Source organism: Galendromus occidentalis, unplaced genomic scaffold, assembly GCF_000255335.2.
Source record: "Galendromus occidentalis unplaced genomic scaffold, Mocc_1.1 scf7180000075782, whole genome shotgun sequence".
NCBI classification, from domain to species: domain Eukaryota; kingdom Metazoa; phylum Arthropoda; class Arachnida; order Mesostigmata; family Phytoseiidae; genus Galendromus; species Galendromus occidentalis.
In genome coordinates, this window is record NW_003803772.1 from 176,197 (window position 1) to 196,164 (window position 19,968).

General features: G+C 50.2%; 3 protein-coding genes and 1 long non-coding RNA gene across 4 annotated transcripts; 3 read left to right on the plus strand and 1 right to left on the minus strand.

The window, feature by feature from the left end:
• Positions 1–2,077, plus strand: LOC100905558 (venom serine carboxypeptidase-like). The gene is made up of 8 exons (XM_029112959.1): positions 1–123; positions 224–382; positions 539–627; positions 743–945; positions 1,047–1,234; positions 1,314–1,425; positions 1,515–1,726; positions 1,802–2,077. Exons 1-8 carry the CDS (start codon positions 1–3, stop codon positions 2,075–2,077), a joined length of 1,362 nt encoding a protein of 453 aa, XP_028968792.1.
• A 1,131-nt stretch (positions 2,078–3,208) lies between these two features.
• LOC100901143 (uncharacterized) lies at positions 3,209–7,678 on the plus strand. The gene is made up of 10 exons (XR_003777139.1): positions 3,209–3,300; positions 4,837–5,041; positions 5,702–5,821; positions 5,907–6,064; positions 6,220–6,356; positions 6,677–6,704; positions 6,803–6,914; positions 7,202–7,252; positions 7,344–7,466; positions 7,584–7,678. It is a non-coding gene; the product is annotated as an uncharacterized LOC100901143 (long non-coding RNA).
• A 2,018-nt stretch (positions 7,679–9,696) lies between these two features.
• Positions 9,697–13,977, minus strand: LOC100900328 (glutathione S-transferase omega-1). Its single transcript, XM_003738108.2, has 7 exons — positions 13,580–13,977; positions 11,254–11,359; positions 11,073–11,172; positions 10,890–10,997; positions 10,417–10,567; positions 10,142–10,245; positions 9,697–10,003 (listed from the first exon to the last, which is right to left on the minus strand). Exons 1-7 carry the CDS (start codon positions 13,602–13,604, stop codon positions 9,875–9,877), a joined length of 723 nt encoding a protein of 240 aa, XP_003738156.1. The 5' UTR covers positions 13,605–13,977; the 3' UTR covers positions 9,697–9,874.
• A 2,900-nt stretch (positions 13,978–16,877) lies between these two features.
• On the plus strand, positions 16,878–19,540 carry LOC100905705 (solute carrier organic anion transporter family member 2A1). The gene is made up of 4 exons (XM_003738141.2): positions 16,878–18,647; positions 18,752–18,981; positions 19,095–19,212; positions 19,312–19,540. Exons 1-4 carry the CDS (start codon positions 17,175–17,177, stop codon positions 19,465–19,467), a joined length of 1,977 nt encoding a protein of 658 aa, XP_003738189.1. The 5' UTR covers positions 16,878–17,174; the 3' UTR covers positions 19,468–19,540.
• The last annotated feature ends 428 nt before the right edge of the window (positions 19,541–19,968 follow it).

A 19,968-nucleotide genomic window follows, 5' to 3' on the forward strand; every position in this document is an offset into this window, starting at 1 on the left:
ATGGGGGTGATTCTACATCGGAGAACGGATCCACTATTGTTGAGCCCATACATCAAGACTAATCAGACAGAAACAGCTAGGAGATTGGCCCTGATCAAGGTAGAGTCAACGAAGAAATTTCTCATGTCCTACCATTGAAATGAATAATTTTATATGAATCGGGTTCCGGGTTCGGGAAGTTCGACGTCTTCAGGACCTACCGGGAGCATCACCTGTTGCCAACGAAATGATCCGCTCCTACTCCGGCTTCATAACGGTCAACGAGAAATGCCAGAGTAACATGTTCTTTTGGTTCTTTCCTCGTCTGAGGAACGATTCCTCACCGAGCAAAACGGAAAAGGATCAATTCAATACGACGTCACCCCTAGTTCTGTGGATGCAGGTTCGTTGTACTCAAATCAAATAGATTTGGCGCCGGATGAAATCTCTCAGGTTGCATAGGCCAGTGGGGGGGGGGATTACGTTCAACACGAAGATACCGGAGGAACTTACAGCGAATAAGGAAGACATACGCTCCAAGCGCAACGACCTTTTCTAGGGCGGACCTGGGGCGAGTTCTCTGTTCGGGCTCTTCGTGGAGACCGGACCTTTTCAAGTGAATATGGATCTCACACTGACCCTACGACCGTGAGTGGCTCCGCAGTCTAGTGTTAGAAAGCTTCTTACACTAAATCACGTGGAGGCGAAGTGCGTTCCGTTCGATCATGGATGCAAGCCTCAACTCCTCGTCTTACCGTTGAAGAACTTCATGGCTGAAATATGCGAGTTTACTCTACCTGGACAACCCGGTTGGAAGTGGATTCAGCTTCACGGCGGATGAAGACTGTTACCCTACCGATCAGCAGGCAATCGGTGACGACCTGACGGATTTCGTGCGACAGTTCTACGTGCTTTTCCCGGAGTTTATTTCCACGCCGTTGTATATCGGTGGTCAATCCTATGCAGGTGAGGCCAGTTCTGAAGAAATCGCCAAGACAGAGGCAATAGCCTGCGTGTCTGTTTTTGTGTTTTTGATCGATCGCGTTTTTTCATTTTTCCCGACTCAGGTAAATACGTCCCAACTCTTTCGTACCGCCTGGCAACCGACGAGGGTTTCGCCTTTGTCCCTCTACAAGGCATGATCATCGGGAACGGGTTCTCCGATCCGATCCATATGCTCGAATACGGGGACTTTCTCGAAGGAGTGGGACTGTTGAATCGAGAACAGGCCGATGAAATCTCGCAGCAAACAAAGGTATGGGTAGAGCTGAACGACTCCGATCCAGTGAGCGAAGAAGGCTTCAATAGACTCAGACATTTCTACTTCCGAACAGATTGCCCGGAAGATGATTCGACTCAAAATGTACGTCGAAGCCTACGCGCTCATCGATCAACTCATAGTTGGAGCTTTCACACCGCAGGGAACGATCATTCAGAACCTTACAGGTCAATCATGCTTGAGATTTGTGCGGCACCAATATTTATAGCGAGACTTTCGGATTATTCTAAGCGGGGTCCTTGTGAATACCCGTCAGGCATTGGGCATTACTACAATATACTTAGGAGCGGACATCCTCCAGAGATGACGTTCTTCTACCATTATCTGCATATGGAACGAGTGAAGAAGGCAATTCATGCCGGCGGGAGGAACATTAGCGATGGCGCCGCCATTCGCCGAGCTTTGATACCGGACATGATGCAGAGCGTGGCGGATCAGTTCGCGAAACTGTTGGATAATGGATATCGGGTAGGTTGAAGGTCGCCGCTCCTCGATAAGTTCCGCGCCGCATGGTAGACTTACCTGTGGATTTTCAATCGCCAGGTACTCTTTTATTCGGGTCAACTGGACATCATAGTCAACTACGTCTGCGTGGAAAACTTCTTCCATAATTTGGTTTGGTCGGGTGCGAAGAAATGGCGCAACACGAAACGCAAACAGTGGAGGATCGATGGACCGCAAGTTGTGGGATTTGTGCGACAAGTCAACAATCTCACCGAAGTCATGATTAGGAATGCTGGCCATATAGCCCCTTTCGATCAGCCTTGGCCCACATTGGACATGTTCCGGCGCTTCATCGATGGACTTCAGTTCAATTAGTCCCGAATCTTCAAGGCAATAATTTCACGGAGATGGCCCCCGCGAGAACTAATCTTCATCCCAAGCGAGAATTCCGATATAAGTCATGAAGAAGACCTTTGCTCGCCAATTTCGAGGGAGGAGCAAAGGCGATCAGATACAAAGGACCGGCGAAGCGTCGTCCTTCGAGCTGCCACCTCCAACCCGGTGTCAATCGAGGCCCCAATGTTTCAGGACAACGATTCTCAATGAAGAAATATCCGAGGGGACATGGTTTCTCCGATCTCGAAGAGGAACTGAGGCATAGTGGTTCCCTAGGAGAATTTTCCCCCTGTCGTGATTACAGAATGGAAGCTCAAAGCAGAAATGATCTCCGATGAGGGTCTGACAATAAAAAGACCCTCGAAGAATGACAATGACTCATAAGTAATGATATTACAGCTCTGACATTCTCTCTGTTTCCTCGTCTTCCCATCGAGAACCCAGTGCAATGTAGGAGTCTTCTTTCCTGATTCACGTCCAGCCATCCAATCGAAGGCCGGGAGAAATCCCGGAAATCAGGAGCAGGGCAATCGGCTGCGTTCTATAATCAGGACCGAGAATCTTGAGAAATTCTCCTTTCCCATTATCCAACTGAAATCCCGATTTAAGGCGGTGATTATGGCGGTCGATGACCTTGGTCCCGTGATACAAATGATACAGACCATCACACTCCCTGTTCCCCGTTGCTGCTCCAACGGAGTATCGGGAAAACGACAGTCACGCCCTCTTCAGAACGATAAGTTGTTTTACGTGTATCCTCCCTGCCGCCCGGAATCAGAGCGCCGAGCTCCAGGTTCTAGCGCGGTGTCGGACCCGAATACCGGAGGGTCGTCATCTCAACTTTAATGACTTCGCTTTCCTAATGCGTAAAGGCTAAACGGACACTCGTATCTCCATGTGAGCGCCCGCTCGGTGCGTGGGCAGTCGTCGTGTCCTCGACAGCCAAACCTCATTCTGTGGCGCGCAGGGCATCCTTTCCCTCGAATTTCCTCTTTCCACCGCGGGGGAGCGATTGAGGCTAACAGGCCGACTGGATGGGTGGCTTACGGGGAAGGTGGAAAGCGGAAAGGAAGGAAGGCAACCGCTAGTCTGTCCGAAGCATCCATCCCATACTTCGCGTTCCATCCTCGGGACCTGCGAGCGCTTGTGTTTGGCGGTCCTTGTTCCACCCGCGACAACGGCTATTCATAACGTCCCCACATGTAAGTCCAATGATTGAGTGTCAGAGAACTTGAAAACAGTGTTCCGGAGTGTATTTCCCACCAAAGGATGTCTGTGTTCCCGAGGACAATGTTTATGTTGAAGTCGACATCGAATGAGGTCAGCCGCTCTTTGTTTCGACTCTGAATGGGAGCAGTCCTTAGGCCGAAGAATCAGATTCGGGGCATCGTCTCTTGACTTCGATTCTGAGGGTTGAGCCGCTTTCCCACTTTACGACATGAATATGAGCGGATTCAAAAACTCTCCGCTCATCCCCCATCACGGCTATCCATACTCCCCAGATGACTTTCGCTTCTTGACACGATTTGAGTGACTTGGGTTTTTCGTTCGATGAGAGCTGACACTTCATGAATGTCTTCGGATTCTCCGATTGGGCGAGAAACTCCTGGAAGTCATCCGTTACGCTGGAGTACTCCGTGTCACCCAGCGCGACGACGTTGATTACTCGAGGCGCCCAGTGTGAGCGTTCTCTCACCTGCTCCGCGGTTTTCGGACACTTGACGCGTCCTCGCTCAGTTCGTTCCTCCAGACCAGGGGACTCGTCGATGGTTCGTAGACCTCTAGCGACAGAGATTTGTTCGTCCCAACGATCTTCGCGGAAGGCGACGAATTCTGATGTGTGACTCCGAGAGGGGACAACTTTTCCCAAGCTCGTGCCTTCGTGCTGTTTGTGGAGGGGTAAAATAAGTTCAATTCCTTCTGATTAGCACGCTTCGTTGGATTCCCTGGATGGGAGAACGGATGCGTGTTTCCTGCGTTTTCAGCTCGTGTGTCGCTTCCCGTGTCGTAATACATACCGAGTCCCCTTCCCCATCCTCCAGACAAACGCACTTCGAGAGTATCCCTTGCGTAAAAAAGGACCGGGTTCGCGTCCTAGATCCCGTTCGAAGCTGAAGAAACTTTGCACTTGGGGATCCAGCCTTCCCCTTCGGAGACACTGAGATCGTGCCAGGAGCACTCCTCACAGTTCTCGATAGGATTAGCATGAGTAATGATTGTCTGTAAATTCTTGCCCAATCGAAGCGCCTCCAAAGAATTCCCCTAGACTGATTCGTCGAGACTATTGATCACCTGTCTCTTTGGATCCGGTGGAGAATGACGACAGACAATTCACTCCAAACCCGTTCGCTCTTACATTCAGAATCGAGTGCGGAGCTTGTCGCTCAACCTCCCCAACAATGAGTTAGCGCTGAGGTCGGAACAGGAGTGAAGTATCGATGCCTCAATCTCCCACGACGATAACGAGCGAATCGTGAATATGAAACATATTGCTCTCGGACGAATGAAGAGCATATATGCAAGAACTTGCGTGCGGACTTTCTGACACACAGTTCCACGGCACGCGAGCCTTGTTTGCAGGACATGTACGGCGACTCGAGAAAAGTTTGCTGAGCTTCTCTAACACGACGCCGCGCCGCTTTCGCAAACGTACATCTGGTTCTCTATTCCTCATCGAGACGAAGCGGAAAAATCAGCCTCGAAGTATTCCTTATCTTAAAGTATCAATCTTTTTCCAGGACGTTGAGTTGAGCGACATCTCTGGAGGGGACGGGGAGCTGATTTTGATCGATGCACATCAAGACGTCCAGGCCTATTCAGCCGGAGGAATTCCACCGTCACTGAGACTTATTCCGGAGCGGAGCGATTCAGAAACCACTCGGATCCCCGAAAAAATCATATCTTATTCCGCCCACGAGCCCGCCCGCTGATATATACGTCGAGGTGAGTCCTTGCGGCGTAGCGGATTTACTGGCCCCTATGATTGTGCTGTGATCCAAGTTCAAGGAGCGAGAACACATGTAGCGACGAAACCCATCATCATCAAACTCATTTGATCCTTTGTTGATGGGGCAACATCTGGTCTGACGTGGGTGGCGTTGATTTGCAATCGCTTTCCTTCCTCTCAAGCGGTATCCTCAAGCTTCAACCTCGTGCTCTCCTTTCTCGCATCAAGACGTGGCGTGCCCTACCGAGAAATCAAAACAGAGTAGGTACCATTGACGGGCTCTGATCACATCACAGTCGACAATTGAGCCACAGGATAGTCATGCTCTCACAGCCCAGCAGTATGTGAATTCGGAACCGGAATATCGCCCCTTCCTCAAGTTAATGATAGGCTGAATTGGCATCACTAGCCCTCGCCCGCAGGGTGATGTCGAATATCACAACGACCTTCGCTCTCGATTGGGGTTTGAAACGATAAGCCATGGCCCTCAATAGATTGAATACGTCTTTCGATTCGAAGTTCGGTATCGAATACATCACTGATGGAATGCTTATCACTCGATCCAGAATTTGGAATCGTGAGAGGAGAACGATGGAGAGAAGGGATTTGCCTTCTCAGCCGACTAGTTTTTGACCTTAAGTGTGTTTCGGCGACAGGAGCGGCCTCACGGATGCGCAAAAGCTCAGCACTGGTTTGAATGGCTACCAACGGTTCGTACGCTTTCTCTCAGCCGCCGCTACGAGCACTAAAGACCGGTCACCTACTCAGATACAAAAGTGAGTCGCGCGTCGAGGGGAGTCGATTGAACCTGAAGCGCCGCGAGAGGAATCGCTCAACTCTTCACCGACACGGTTGTTTCAGAGAGACTTCTCAACAAAGATTGGCGCAAAGAATTCATCGTCTTATTGAACGACTCATCCTTGGTCTGGTTCAAGGATGGTGACCGCCAAGCCCCGGCAGGTCGACTCTTCTTGAGAGATGCACCGCAACTTATCGCCTATGGTCAATATACGAGCAAGGTATGCCGTGGATTTGAGCGAGTTCCTCGGAGCCGTCAGCTCTCTTGAGAATCTTCACGAAAGGAGCATCTGACCGCAATGACTCAGATTCGGCTGCGAATAAATCACGACTTCTGACACGAAGACTACGACCCAAGATGAATCTCTTGTTCAAGGTCCCGATGAAGCCGACGAAACTACCTCACGGTTATACGGAGGATCAGTTGCTGGTGTTCGGTGAGGTCACAAAAAGCAAAAAAGGTTTCGTGGTCACAGTACATTGGTTCCTCGCGGAGCGTGTAGCGGACACCCAGTAAGTCAAGCTCTCTCTGCTGCCCAATTGCAGTCGTGGGGGATGGTCGGGTGGGTGACGTGTCTAGCAATCGTGTGGAGACCGTGCGTTACCGCAACGGCCTTCGGAGTTCCCTTGTGGGTTTGCCGTAGAAGACTTCGATCGTAGTTACCTGCAACGCATACGGACTCCTGCTTCGAGTCCGGTCATTCCCGTATTGCTGATTTTGAGCCATGGCTGTCAGGTCTGATCCAGACGAATTCGAGATCGATCCCACTCGCTAGGCATGGTCTAGGGACGCGGGTTTTCATGAAACTACAACATTCTCCATATTCTTACAGAGAGTGGATCAATGCCATCGTCACAACGGTGAGGCATATGAAAGCACGGTGCCCATATCAGTAGCAGGATGATGCGGTTCGTCTACCTTTCTCGAAGATCTCAAGATTTTCCTCCAATTTTTTCAGCTTCCGCCGCCGCCTCCACCACCATATTCAGAAACTGATGAGTTGCATGGGAAACAGAGAAACTGTGACAGTAGACTGTCTGCGAACAAGTTGAAAGAGAAAGCCATTCGAGGTACGAAATCCGCACGGGATACTCGAAGAGCAGCCTCGCCTGACTCATGATTTGTTAATCTAAATATGGGCGACACGAGGGTACGGGAAAGAAGATCAAGAGATCGATGATTACTGACTGTTTTCTCTTTATAACGGAAGATTCATCTCGCCACAACGAGAAATCTCCCGGAAGGAGTATATCGACGACTTCGAGTGAAAATACTCCCGGCGGACCCGGTAATCGCTACCTGTGTAGAACGAACCTACATGCGAAGCCAGTTCACGGCTCGAGACCTCCTCATACAGATAATCAGGAGGCCGCCATGAACGTAGCGCTCAACACAGGCACTTCGACCGGTTAGTGGATTTTTGTCACAAGCGAACAACATTATCCGGCTCCTGACTTGGAAGGTCTCAGTGAGCCTTTTTTGATAAATTTTCGTCGCAGGTTGGGGCCGAGGATCTGGTTGGAGTGTTCAGGGGGACCCTACGCAAATACTCTGCTATTACGCCGCTGCGGAGGCGGCTCTCGCAGATCTTGGGGCTCCCGATCTAGCATTTGACATTCCCAGTAAGTTCGCTCGCGTTGAGGGACCTCGTTGGCATAGATTTTTTTTTACTTCACTCCGAATGCTCTCGCACGACGGTCGCGACTCTTCGTGCTGCTAAAAAATCCATTGCTTTTCAGCCGATGTGGATCTCGGGGATATGGATATCGGAGACTCTTTCCTGGGCGATTTCGGAGACATAGGAGGAGCAATCGACTTCGGCGGATTTTTCTGAGTCCTCTACCGTCGAGGTCGAACAATTGTAATTCTAGGCCGATGCTCTCCACGAGCGTGTGTCTCCATACCACGCTCGATTCCGACCAATCACTATACCGTGATTTTGATTCGAGGCAATAATTTTGTCTTTCCGTTGAGGTCAGAGAACAAGATTTTTGAAACAACGGAGACCTTGGATGAGAAGTCTACTGTCGAGTCGAGCCCAGACAATTCAATGATACGAGAATGAATCGTGACGTCCAATCAAGGCAACTAGGCTTAGGTTGTGTCATCTGGGTTGAGTCCGAAGAGTCGATAGAGGTGTCTCCTCATCAATGTCTTGTACCTCACGCTTAGAATCGTGAGGTATTCTAATTTGTCGAATCCTGATGCCAAATCCAGTCCCGACTCATTTTTGAGTTTCTACATTGACTGCCTGTATGACTGACTGTCCTTATCGAGTGAGAAAATATGTGGTTGAACGAACGAAGGGTGAAAGTGAAGAAGGAACCAACCAACATTCGTTCATGGCACGGATGGGTATCAGACAGAGTATTTATTGATGATTCATCGGAGTCGATCTCAAGTATTATATCATCAGCTCATCAGCATTCAGTTTTCTCAAGTCGACGATATCGTTTTAGCACAAATCGCCCCCTTAAAGATTTAGCTCCATCTACGGAAGGGAGGGAGCGTTCGGGACTCCTGCTCTGGGTCATTGACCTGAGAGCGAGGAGTCGTCTCGAACAAGAATCAAAGTCATTAGGAAGTGTCAAACCCTACACACTCTTATTCGGGCCAAAAGTTTACTCAGGTTTGTGTCATCCATAGCTCAGTAAGGCAAACGATAAGAATAGAATCGTCCTTAGACTGTTGAGATGTATCGGAGGGAACGCCGGTGAACTCCGTCGATGTTATGAATAATGATTATTGAGTGTTGTCCACGAGCTTTACGGCAAGAGGTTCCGACGTCGTTGTATTTCTTCGAAGATGGAGGACCTTCATCCTCCCAGAGACTGTGACCTGGCAGCGCAGGATGCAAAGAACTTGTACAGTGAGGTTCAATTCCCAGACGTGTTCCACGAACATAAGCTCATGCAGTGGATAGTTATCTACGTTACGTTCGACTCAGGTTCATCACCTCATCATTGACGGGCGAACGCGCTGATCAGTGCGGCGATCTCGGCAAGGCCAACGTCCCCATCGGGACTTTGTCCGGGGCCGATTGAATTGAGTTTTTTTTCTCGACCGGAGAGTCTAGATAGATCAGGGGTGGTGATGCGAGTCGAATTGTTCTACAGGATATTTGAACCAAGTAATTACTCATGTAATCTACGGAGATCGATAACAGGGAAATCGAATCAAGTTTATAGCTTGCGAGGACGCCTACGGATATTGATAGCTTCCCATGTCGCGAGCAGATTGTGTTGAGCCGCAGTCCTGGAGAAATGATCGTACACAAAACGGGAAACTCGTCTCCGAAACAGTCTAGAAACAATCAAACTCGACGCCTGAACCGGGGAATCTCCGAGAATTTTTCCTAAGGCCAACCGATAGCCGTGTACTCGTTCTCGAAAATAGCGGAGATGATTTCTCAGCGCATGCCTCCATACATTTCCATGTGCTGTGATTAGCAGGTCGGGTTGTCATTGAGTGAGTGTATTCACCCAAACGGAACAGCGGAAACTTAGACTGGATGGATCAACAATCTAGACTACAAACCAATTTAGAGAATAAATGAAAACTATCGATTCTCCAACGGATTCTCGCTCCAGCATGTCCTCATGAAGCCGTCGCGTCATCTCTACGACCGAACGAGGCCGCAATCACTCAGTTTTTCGCCAAAGCTGCCATTTAGAGCTTTCGGAAAAGCTCAGCCCGCGTCAATGACAAACACTTTAATTCCAGCCCACGTGTGGGTCCTGCGTCATCGGGCATCCCCTACTGGGAGTCTTTAGAGTTCTAGAGCGTCGAGAGAATAGTCTCGTAGATTCTCATGCGAAACTCTCGCTTCTTCCTCCTCTCTCCAGGAAAACCGATCTTGGTGAGAAGGCAGAGAAGCGCTTCGTTTGCATTCAGTCATGATTTATTTTGAGTCACATTCTTCGAGAGAGTGTCTCATTCGGGATACCTCATCACTTGGCACATCGTTGACGCGGGGGACAGGCTAGGCTGAACGCATGCAGGTCGTTAGGTCGGGGGTCTGTCTGAAATCTCAGAAGAGTCCCTCATTGTAGAGGTATTCTTTGTCCATTATTAATCCTTTGTGGAAGGCGACGAGGTCGAAATAGTCGACGTAGCTTCCAAACTCAGAAGCTCCCATGGCATCGATATAGTCGTTCAACTGAAAGGGAATCAAGACTTTGACTGAATTTTCACCGAGAGCGGAGCCGATCTCCAGGAGATCAGTGGAAGAGATTGAGAACGAACCCAAGCAGTGTTCGGAGTGTTCTGACGAAAAAAAATTCCATGGGAAGCTCACCTTCGGATGTGTTCCCATATCCACGGGCTTGATGAGAGACGGGAGAACATCGCAAAGAGATTGGGCCTCATTCAATAGCGGGAATATACAAAAATCGGCGATGCCTGCAATCAGAGACGGCATATAATCGAAATCGCCTTGTCTCGAATCACGGATCGCAAGAAACCTGGCATACGGTTTCGAGCAGTCTCATGAGATGTTCGCATAGGGGGACCTTCATGCCAGAGACAAAGATGAGCCGAGAGGATCTTCCGATGGAATCATAGCATACTCACTCGGTTTGTCGTTTCGGAACAGGAACTTGGTCCCCTTCGCCTTGAGGTGATTCTCAAGCTCATTCATTTTCGCGTGATAGACGTCCGATAGTCCAGTCGACAGGTCGTTTTGGATTTTACCCGAGATGACATCTTCGGTAGATTTGAATAGCTGAGGAAGTATCGACACACCTCAGTCTCTCAGTTCGGAAGCTATTCGCGAGAAACTCTTCGGAGCTCTTTCCGAACGCTCTGATCAAGGGAGACTTCTACGGAGAAGCGGGAAACCCCCACACCTCCAACTATTTCTTCGAGAAGTGCCTGAGGATCGGTCATACTGCACTTCATCTAATTTCAGTCGGGATTTCATCTCCTGCCCATTCGCGAAAAAGGGAAGCGAGGGGGCGGCTCGATTTTCCTGATTCGGATTCCTTCGTTCCACCGGAGTGCTTAATCTCCGACAATGAGTGAGGAAATGCTCGTCGCTTTCTCACCTGTTTCGCCTTTTCCATCAAGGCCGCTTCCTCGACTTTGTTGACATAGAGACTCTCTCCCCCGAGGCCTTCAATATGTTCGATAATGAGTGACGCATCGACTATGACCTAGAAGAGAGGTCAATTTTGAAGCAGGACCTCGCGGCTCTGACACACGAGGAAGTCATCAAACCGTGTTCTGACCTTGCCGTTGGGAACTTCCAAGACCGGAACGGTTCCTGCAGGGTTCAATTCCATGAACCAATCCGGTTGACGGCGCAGGTTTATATTCACCACGTCGTGTCTGTCGACAAAAAAAGCACATCCGTGAGCCTGCAGGAGAATAGGAGAGTTTTCCTATTCACGGAAGTGCTTATGAACTTACGGGACGTTTTTCGCCAATAGGGCGAGGCGACACTTCGCGGAGTGGGGACAGAACCTCATGCTGTATAGGCGCAACTTGCCGACCTCCGTGGGAGGCTTTGGTTGGCCTACGGAACGAGATCGAAATGAATTATCAGTCTAGAGAGCTTGTCATAAGCATACCTATTGACATTCCTCAGTGATGTTCCCGAGCTGTCGATGAAACGAGGAGACTCCGTGAGAACTACGGCCCCGCTCAGGCGCTTATCTATTTTTACTGTTTTAAACGCTTCGAAGCTGCGACCGACATACATCCGTGTCACGCCTGAGATGATTCGCCACGGTATCTGAATGCTCAAGTCTCGCAAGGTTATTGCTAAAACACCGACGCACAAAACTCTCGTGCTTGACCCTCGAGGAAGGCCATGAGACGCGCAATAAAACTATGTAGTCGTCCCACACCGGGACGCTGTCCAGCGAAAGCGAAGACGAGCACAGTCGAGCAACGGAAGAGCTCGGGAGAATCTCTGATTCGGGAATTCGCAACGTGCTTTAGACGCAATCATGAGCATACTGGCAGCTTCCTGACTATTTCGGGGAATCGCCTCCAGTAGTCAATCATTCGGGAGCGCCGTCTTCTTTTACACTGGAGATGTGTGAACGATCCGCCTGATCTCGAAGATTGAGCTTCGTCTGGGGGGCATCAATCAAGAAGTCCCTTCCAGCTTGAAGATTTCCAGGCATCGCTATTGTTTCCACATCGGGCCCTGACAAGCGTTGACACAGCTTTTGTCGGCGGCTCATGATTCACCGCCTCGGCGAGACCAGTGAATACAGAGCCGCTTTGTCAGGTCAGTCACAGATATCAGTGTTCCAGAGCAGGGGTGGCCTGCCCACACGGGACTCCCTTCAATCTCGAATCTTCAAGCGTCGCCAGGCCAGAAAACATCTGTATCTTCTTCCGCATCGGATTGTCTTCGTGAGGAGGAAGTTTCGCCATGAAGAGAAAACTGCTCCATGGTCAGCTTGAGCAGCTAGCGCCCGACAGAGACGAATCACGAGAAATATCACGAGGGTCATCGAAGTCAGGGAGCGGCCGGAGGTACCTCTTTGGAGCTGGAGCCAATCGCCGCCGAGGGGCCGACAACTGCTTCAAAATTACTCGAAAGTCTCTCCGGATAGTCCTCGAAGCGTGCTCGATCGAAAAATGAATCGGAGATTCGCAATGAGGAGCGGAGAGGATCCCTGGGGTTTGAGGGGAGAATGTGAGCATATCGTCGACCTCCGGAATCTGCGAGCTACGGCGCGGCGGCTGTCATCTTCGAATCCGTGAAGAGCCATTGACTCGAAAGTGTGTTTCTGATGATGCCTGAGCTCTCGCAGAGCGAGCCTCGTGTTTGCCCACCTCTGAGAACATACCTACATATGTAAAAGCGGGTCTCAGACGCGGAGTTCCGATGTTTTTGGAGACTCGAGAGAGAGGTCCTAAGGTTTTGTCGTTTGTCGCGGTCAAATCTCGCCTCGACTGACCCGAGTTTTTATGATGCTGTCAGATTCTTGACGCCGCGCCACAAGAATGCGCATACCCTTCAGATTTTTTTCCCAAACGTGTCCGAGCTAAGAGCTGCACGATGCCTAATTCCGATACCTGGTGTGGATTTCGGGAGGAATTATCCGACGCGAGGCTCCGAGGAATGATTTCCCACAACGAAGGGCTCTTCACTGGGGCTTCTCATGGAAGCTCCAATCGTTCCATCAAAGGAAGCCCATCTCTGTACGCGGACACAGCGGCCTTCATGCGCCTCATCTCCCTTCCGTAGTGAGAATCGTGAGAAAACCTCATCAGAAAACGCCGATCGATCCGTCACATGTTCGGAGAAGTTCGGTATAGATAGGTATCTTAATGTATGTGACTAGGATCTCGCCTTGAATGCAAGATCTCATATCCGTGGAAATTCGTGAACAGAACTCGGCATTGACTGAGGAACTTGGGCTGAGATAATCCCGTTGATCGTCAGCCGACCATGAGGACATTGTAGTCTAGGGTTCAATCCTTCATTCTGGCAAAAGTTGCTCTCGGATAGGTCAAGATCAAGAGCACCGAGAACTGCGATTGAGATCTTCAGCAGAATCTTCCGGGAGGACTCTCTGGTGGAATAGGCGGAAGAAACACTCAGCACAGACCGCTTGCTCCACGGGGCATTGGTTCTCTCGAGGAGCTCCCCGGAGATTCGCGAGAAACTTCTATTGGATCATTGTCATCAATCATCACCGTTTGGAAAACCTTTCCGTCAAATCCCTACGAATATTCTTCCGAAGCATCGTGGGTCCGACGATAGGGAACTCACCTTTGCAAAGAGCTTTCTCAGACATAATTCAAAGGGTTCGCGAGAGCCGAGCAGCCACACGAGAGTGATTTCCCCAACTGCGATAGCACCCTCACGTTGCGATTTCCGTGAGCACGATCTGAGCCAGCTTCCGTAGCTCTCAGACTTAGACTGAGAGGAGAGGGTGGCATCCCGACAAAAATATGTTTTCTAAAACATATAGGCAGGGAGGGAGAAGTGCTCGTGTCGCCCTGCCTCCCTCGCTTTTTCAGCGACAGAGCAGATGAAGGCCGACTAAAAAAGAAAGCTCAGGCCAGGTCACAAGGCCATGCCAAATGATTAAAACCGCCAACCACTCACCCAGGCTTCTCTGCTCACGGACCATTCTGACCTGTTATGCCATGGTCCGCATGCCAAATGAGAAGGAAGTCTTATGGATCACGCAATCAAAGTCCCCGCTCACCACGCCACCTACTCAAGCCGTACGGCAGGACTAGCGGAGCACGTCGAAGTCTCTAGTTGTTCGAGTCAGGTATTCTCAACCGTGAATTCGAATGGAACGCGCCGTCTAGACTCGCGACCCTTGGAGTCAGGGAGCCCCAAAATACAAGAAGCCACAACTATTTCGGGAGCTTACAGAAAAGAGGCTCTCCAGGGGGAACTTTCAGAAAACTGATCTTGCGCGACGGGAGTCTCGCCTCTGATGATGCAGATGAGGACTCTTGCGAATGATGCAGGGCTCTCGGGGATCAACTCGGAAGGGAGCTTTCGCTCATGAATCGTCGATGGGGCTTGATATTCGCGGCGTTCGAGATGAGCGTTGACCACGATCCTCGAGATTTTCTTTGCCCGGGGCCGCTAGTGCTCGTGATCCTTTGAGCGGAACGCCTCTTCAGCTACCCGTTCTGATTCGAGAAAATTGACAGCTTTTAGCATGGGCTCGATTTCGCGGGAGCATTTCCCGCTCGCGGTATGCTTCAAGTCAGGAAAGACACAATGATTGCGGAGGAGAAAAACCTGTCTGTGCTAGTGAGGCTTTCAAAGCTCATTAACCATCACGCCAGCGCCGTGCGCGTGGGCTTGTCGTGATTCACCCCGAAAGAGTTGTTTCAAAACTTTGGTTCATAGTCGAAAGAGAATTATTTAAAATGCTCTGGCGGATGCATCTCCCGTCCATTAGGCGAATGGCTAAGTGTTCCCACATTTCCCCGGGAATTCCTCCAATGATCCGTGTGGGGGAGGCCTGAATATTACACTAGCGTTGAGCGGCTCAACTTACCATTTTCAGTTTCACTTAGCTTTCAGGTGCACGGACCCTAGAAAGGATATTGTAGCAGATGCATTTCCATCCTCGATCCATCGATCCTCATCATATCAATCAGAACCGGATCCGCCCGAAACAAAAATCTGCACGGGTGGTCTGCTAGGAATCTGTGAATCGGAATCTGGACGCGCGGCTTCATTGGTTTCGTGGAGCAAAGTCGCAGGTCTCAAGAAGATCTCCACACTCAGGCACGAACCTCGACCATTGTACTCAGAGCTTGATCCAATCTCTGGATGCAGCCGAAGCTCTGCGAAGAATCCACTCCAGAGAAGCAGTTACTTCGACATCTCAAACAGGAATCTCTGGAAGGGGAAATCCCATCGGAAACCAAGGCGTAGGCATCCGATATTCGTTTTGACAGGGCCGCGCTACCGCACTGCCGGGAGACAGGAGGAGTCTTCTGTATTCCTGTGATTATGAATTGCGATGCGACAAATTCCGACCTCGTGGCAAGTCAGAATCCGGGAGACCGATAAGATCGGTCGCGAAGGGTTGAAATCTCTGCGAAGGTCTGACTAGTTCTTTGTCTGTAACCACACAAAGATCGCCGCGCATAGCGAGAGTCCTTTGCGGAAGCATCTTGGTGGGCTGTATTCATAGAAACCACGTAGGTGTCGACGATCAAGCTGTGTCGTGAAGCGCAAGCCTTCATTGGACCCTTTACCTACAGATCGCGCCTCGAGAGATTGACTCTAGTCGGTGTCCTGTGCACCTTCATGTCCAATCGGGGTAGTCAGGCCTGAATAGGTAATTCAAATTGCTTATCGCGGACGAACAATCGTTGAAAGAACTGAATGAGTCAGATGATTTCTCCTTGCTACGTGCTTTTTCTTTTGAGGGGGAGGGGATCGGACACGCACCTATCGACCAGCTGAAACCACAGTCTCCATGGTTCCGCTGTGACTGGATCTGTTATTCGTCTACCATTATAGGTTTCGAGAGCCCGTCATCGAGCCGGATTCCGTCACAAGCATCACTCGATCAACACCCTGAGGGCCCACGGAAGATTTTGGTTCGAAAAAGATCTCGCACCTGATATCCGGCTCCCGAGGAAAATCCCGATGGCAGGCCCCTTGTGAAACTCATTAATCAGCATGGGGAATATTTGCTCCGAAGAGAACTCATGCGGGACACTGTAACTTGAACGATCAGAATCATGAGTCGATAGAATTCCGGAGACGGATCCGGAAGACTAGTAGGGCACCTGGAAAACCTCTCCGAATTTCCACGGCGAGCGGAGGCGTGGAATTTCAAAGAGACTCGACTGGTGCTTGGAGGACGCGCGCAGAGATCGCGAGGAATCAGGTCTGATCGCTGGGTACGGGCCGGGTAAGAACTCGGGGCATGCTCAGGACCGGTCGTCTCATTCGACTCCCAAAATGAGACGTCCCTCCACAGAGCTATTCAGTGGTACTCCCAGGGAATGATTGATTACTGAGCATGCTCCACCATTCGACTAGATTCTAACCATTAGATTCTAACCCTTTTCGAGCAATTTCCACGAAAAAACACTTTTGATGATTCACCTAGCCTTTGTGTCCTGGAATTAGAGCCAGATCATGATCCAATCTACTCCCAACGAAACCTCAAGCGTTCCATGACGTTGCTGGCTGCAAACAATGGAAGCGCACAATATGAATCTTCAACTCGAAAGCAGCCCAACGATCGATTAGCCAAGCTCACCTCTGGCAGGTTCTCGAATGTATTGTAAATCTGTTCATTCAGCACCACGACACGCGTGTATGAGACGATGAGACGTTCCATGAGAGCAACGAATGCATTGGGGAACCATCCGAGGATGACAGAATGGCGATCCAACTCGTCTCCCTCAAGGTACGCATTTTCTGGCACCAATGTCGTATTGCTGATTGAGACCAATGGACAATCTGGTCGACCGTGGTAGCACTCAGCTTTTCGAGTTGGCGGCTCTTGGATAAGAACGACCGACGGTCTGCGTGTTTATCTAGCATGAAGATGGTTTAAGCCCACAGTGATCCCATTTTGTGTACCTTTGTGTTCTTCGGGGGAAGGAGGAACGCGTCCTCTTAGGAGACTGTCTCGAATGACCGCCGTCGATCTAACCATTCTAATTTCCGCAGTGGAACGGATCCGACTCGTCGTTCGCATAGTCGACCAGCGTCAATCAGTGCTGGGGAGAGTTTTCATCAACCTCGTGGCGTGGAATCCGTGTTCGACATATAGAGTAGAGCGTGCTCTCCTCAACTACGGAACGATGGCATAGTGCGCTACAGTTGGATAATTTGAAAGTGCTCTTGCTGAAAATTCACTGCCATGACAAATAAGGACTACCTGTGTGGCGTCGGAGTTTTCCGACCCTCATGGCTACAGAGATTCGCATCATCCCGATGCTATGCGCTGGTCTTCGCTTGCTTGGGAATCCTGCAATCATCGTTCCGCTCCTATCTGGTCGGCACATTATCGACAATCGAGAAGAGATTCTCTCTGTCCTCGAAACAGAGCAGTATAATCATGATCGGAGACGACATATCACCAGTCATCGGCTCGATCGTGATCATTCTCTTCATGAGAGACTGTTCCAAGCCCAGGTACATCGGGTTGGCGATGCTCGCTTCAGGATTTGCCTGCGCGTTCGCAATGTTTCCTTTCCTGTTGTACGGGACGTCCACGCACCTCGGTGCCATCGACGCTACGAGCCCGAATATGACGTTTTCAGCAGCTGGAAGTAGAGTTGAATTCTGTGGAGCTGAGCTCGACGACCCGAAATGCCACACGCAGCATGATGACGGCTCCATGTCCATCATCCCGCTGTGGAGCCTATTCCTGGCCAATTTTCTGAATGGCGCCGGCGGCACCGGATACTACGTGCTCGGAACTGCCTACCTCGACGATAACGTGAAAAAGAAGCACACTTCATTGTATTTGGGGAGTCTGTACTTCGTGAGGATGTTGGGTCCCGCTCTCGGATTCAGCTTGAGCTCCCGCTTCCTCCGCTTCCAGGAGAATCTCAGCCCCAGCGTCGAAGGGGGACTTACGCCGAAAGATCCTAATTGGATCGGCGCCTGGTGGGTCGGCTACATAATTATCGGTGCCGGATTGTTGCTCATGGCATTTCCGACGCTCATGTTCCCGAAGAAAATTCGCCAGAAATCCGAAGCCAACATGCGTTCCCATGAGAAAATTCAATCGGTGAAGGCGGAGTTGAAATCTGCTCTTCTGGTCATAGGCCGCGTGTTGCGAATTCCTACCTACACGTTCCGGCTGCTTGGATTCATATCTAGCTATATCGCACTGGCAGGATATTTCATCACTTTCCCGAAATACCTCGAGCATCAATTCCAAACAACGGCAGCGCAAGCCAGCGCCATCACGGGGCCAGTATACATTCTCTCGAATGCTCTCGGGATCCTGATCGGCGCCATATTCATGCATTTCGTCAAACCCCCGCCGAGGATCGTCGCGATTCACTGTCTCTTGGCAAACTTCATCGCGACCCTCGGGTTTTATTTCCTCTCGTCGGTCAGCTGCGACGTTCCAAGAACCTTGCCCGGGAATGACTGCGCGTGTCCGTGCACGTTTTCCGTGTCAACTCCGATCTGTGATCTTGCGAGCGGTACTCAGTACTTCTCGCCCTGTGCGGCCGGATGTCCGCCGCAAAACACCTCGACGAAGCTCTACACCGAATGTGGTTGTGAGGATCAAACTCTCGATATAGCCACCGGGAGGTGTCCGGTAAACTGCGAAAATTCCCTCCTCGTCTACGGAATTGCCATCTTCTCTATTCAGGTAAAGTTCCGCCGCGGAGTGAGGATCGGACGCTTCTGTGTTGCTTTCGAGTGCTCATGCTCATAGAAATTGAATAAGCGACGATGATTCGCGGATTTTCTCAGATGGCTCTTTCCACAACATATGTCGGCGGTAATCTCCTCTCTCTGAGAGCCGTAATGCCTGAAGACAAAAGTACTTCGCTGGCGTTCACCAGTACATGTCTGAACCTGTTCGCCTTCATTCCTTATCCGATCATCTATTCATTCATCACGGACAGCGCCTGCGAAATCTGGGAGTCGAAATGCGGTTCGACGGGCGCGTGTTGGATATACGACCTGCTCAAAATGCGCCAGTGAGTATTATACATACATATGTAGAATCGGCTCGCCCGAAGAAGGAATGAACTCGTACATTGTTCCGACGCTATACCCGCTTCGTTTGCCTAATTCCGTGTTTTTCCCACAGAGGACTACATTTAGTCAGTGCTTCCTTGCTCTTCATCTGCACCTGCTTCCAGATTGTGGTTGTATGGGACAGCGTGAACATAAGAAACTTCTACGAAGACCCCGCCGATGCTGAAAAAGTTTGATTCTAAACATTATAATCACTGAGATCGAATCTCCGGGAAACTCGAGAACCTCTTGAAGGAATCCCTCGTTCAACTCATATCCTCAATCCACAGGAACATGAGGACAGCAAGCACGGTGATGAATCGGAATCGGCTAAGAGTCCGATCGGAGCTGGTCCGCCGAGAAATGCTCTGGACAATGATATTGCGACAGAAGAAGCACAAGAGCTCATCAGTTCCAAGGCGAGAGACGATGGAGCTCGGAGTTGACCGGGGATGCTTTCGTCGCGGAAGTAAACTATACCCTTCAATAAAATCCTCCTTGCCGGCTGACGGTGATCCCAGGCGTGCGCATCATGTATGTATTGTTCCCCCGAGAGCAATCAAGCAGGAAGGGAGGGACGGATGGATTTTCTGAGTTTCTGTAATTCTCTGCACGTGATATTATGGTAGTCCATTGAATCTTTTGCACCGCCTTGGTCGCTCCTCGGTACGGGTTGGCCCCATCGTCACCGATATCACCAGAAAGGATGCACAAGCGTGGTCGGTGCCTCGGATTTTTCGAGAGTCCGATTAGTCGTTTCTAATGTTGTTTTTTTGTAATTCTGAAAGAGCGCAGTATGCGTAGTCGGATCCTGATGATGCCATTCACCAAGGATAGCATGGTTTATGTGACGGAACTCGTAGGAGCATCGACCCTTCCATTCAATACCGAATCTCTAGAGACCCATATTTGAATCGACAAGCTTTCGGTATAGGGTTGATACCGAT

Excerpts from the sequence above, each read along its gene's own strand:
- LOC100905558 (XM_029112959.1), top strand. The coding sequence starts at position 1 with ATGGGGGTGATTCTACATCGGAGAACGGATCCACTATTGTTGAGCCCA. Across the intron at positions 628-742 it reads CTCACACTGACCCTACGACC|AACTTCATGGCTGAAATATG; the intron begins GTGAGTGGCTCC and ends TTACCGTTGAAG. Across the intron at positions 1,426-1,514 it reads GATCATTCAGAACCTTACAG|GCATTGGGCATTACTACAAT; the intron begins GTCAATCATGCT and ends AATACCCGTCAG.
- LOC100900328 (XM_003738108.2), bottom strand. The coding sequence starts at position 13,604 with ATGTCTGAGAAAGCTCTTTGCAAAG. Across the intron at positions 11,173-11,253 it reads CTATTGGCGAAAAACGTCCC|ACACGACGTGGTGAATATAA; the intron begins GTAAGTTCATAA and ends TTTTGTCGACAG. Across the intron at positions 10,246-10,416 it reads GTTCCGAAACGACAAACCGA|GCATCGCCGATTTTTGTATA; the intron begins GTGAGTATGCTA and ends CTCTGATTGCAG.
- LOC100905705 (XM_003738141.2), top strand. The coding sequence starts at position 17,175 with ATGACAAATAAGGACTACCTGTGTGGCGTCGGAGTTTTCCGACCCTCA. Across the intron at positions 18,648-18,751 it reads TTGCCATCTTCTCTATTCAG|ATGGCTCTTTCCACAACATA; the intron begins GTAAAGTTCCGC and ends GGATTTTCTCAG. Across the intron at positions 18,982-19,094 it reads GACCTGCTCAAAATGCGCCA|AGGACTACATTTAGTCAGTG; the intron begins GTGAGTATTATA and ends TTTTTCCCACAG.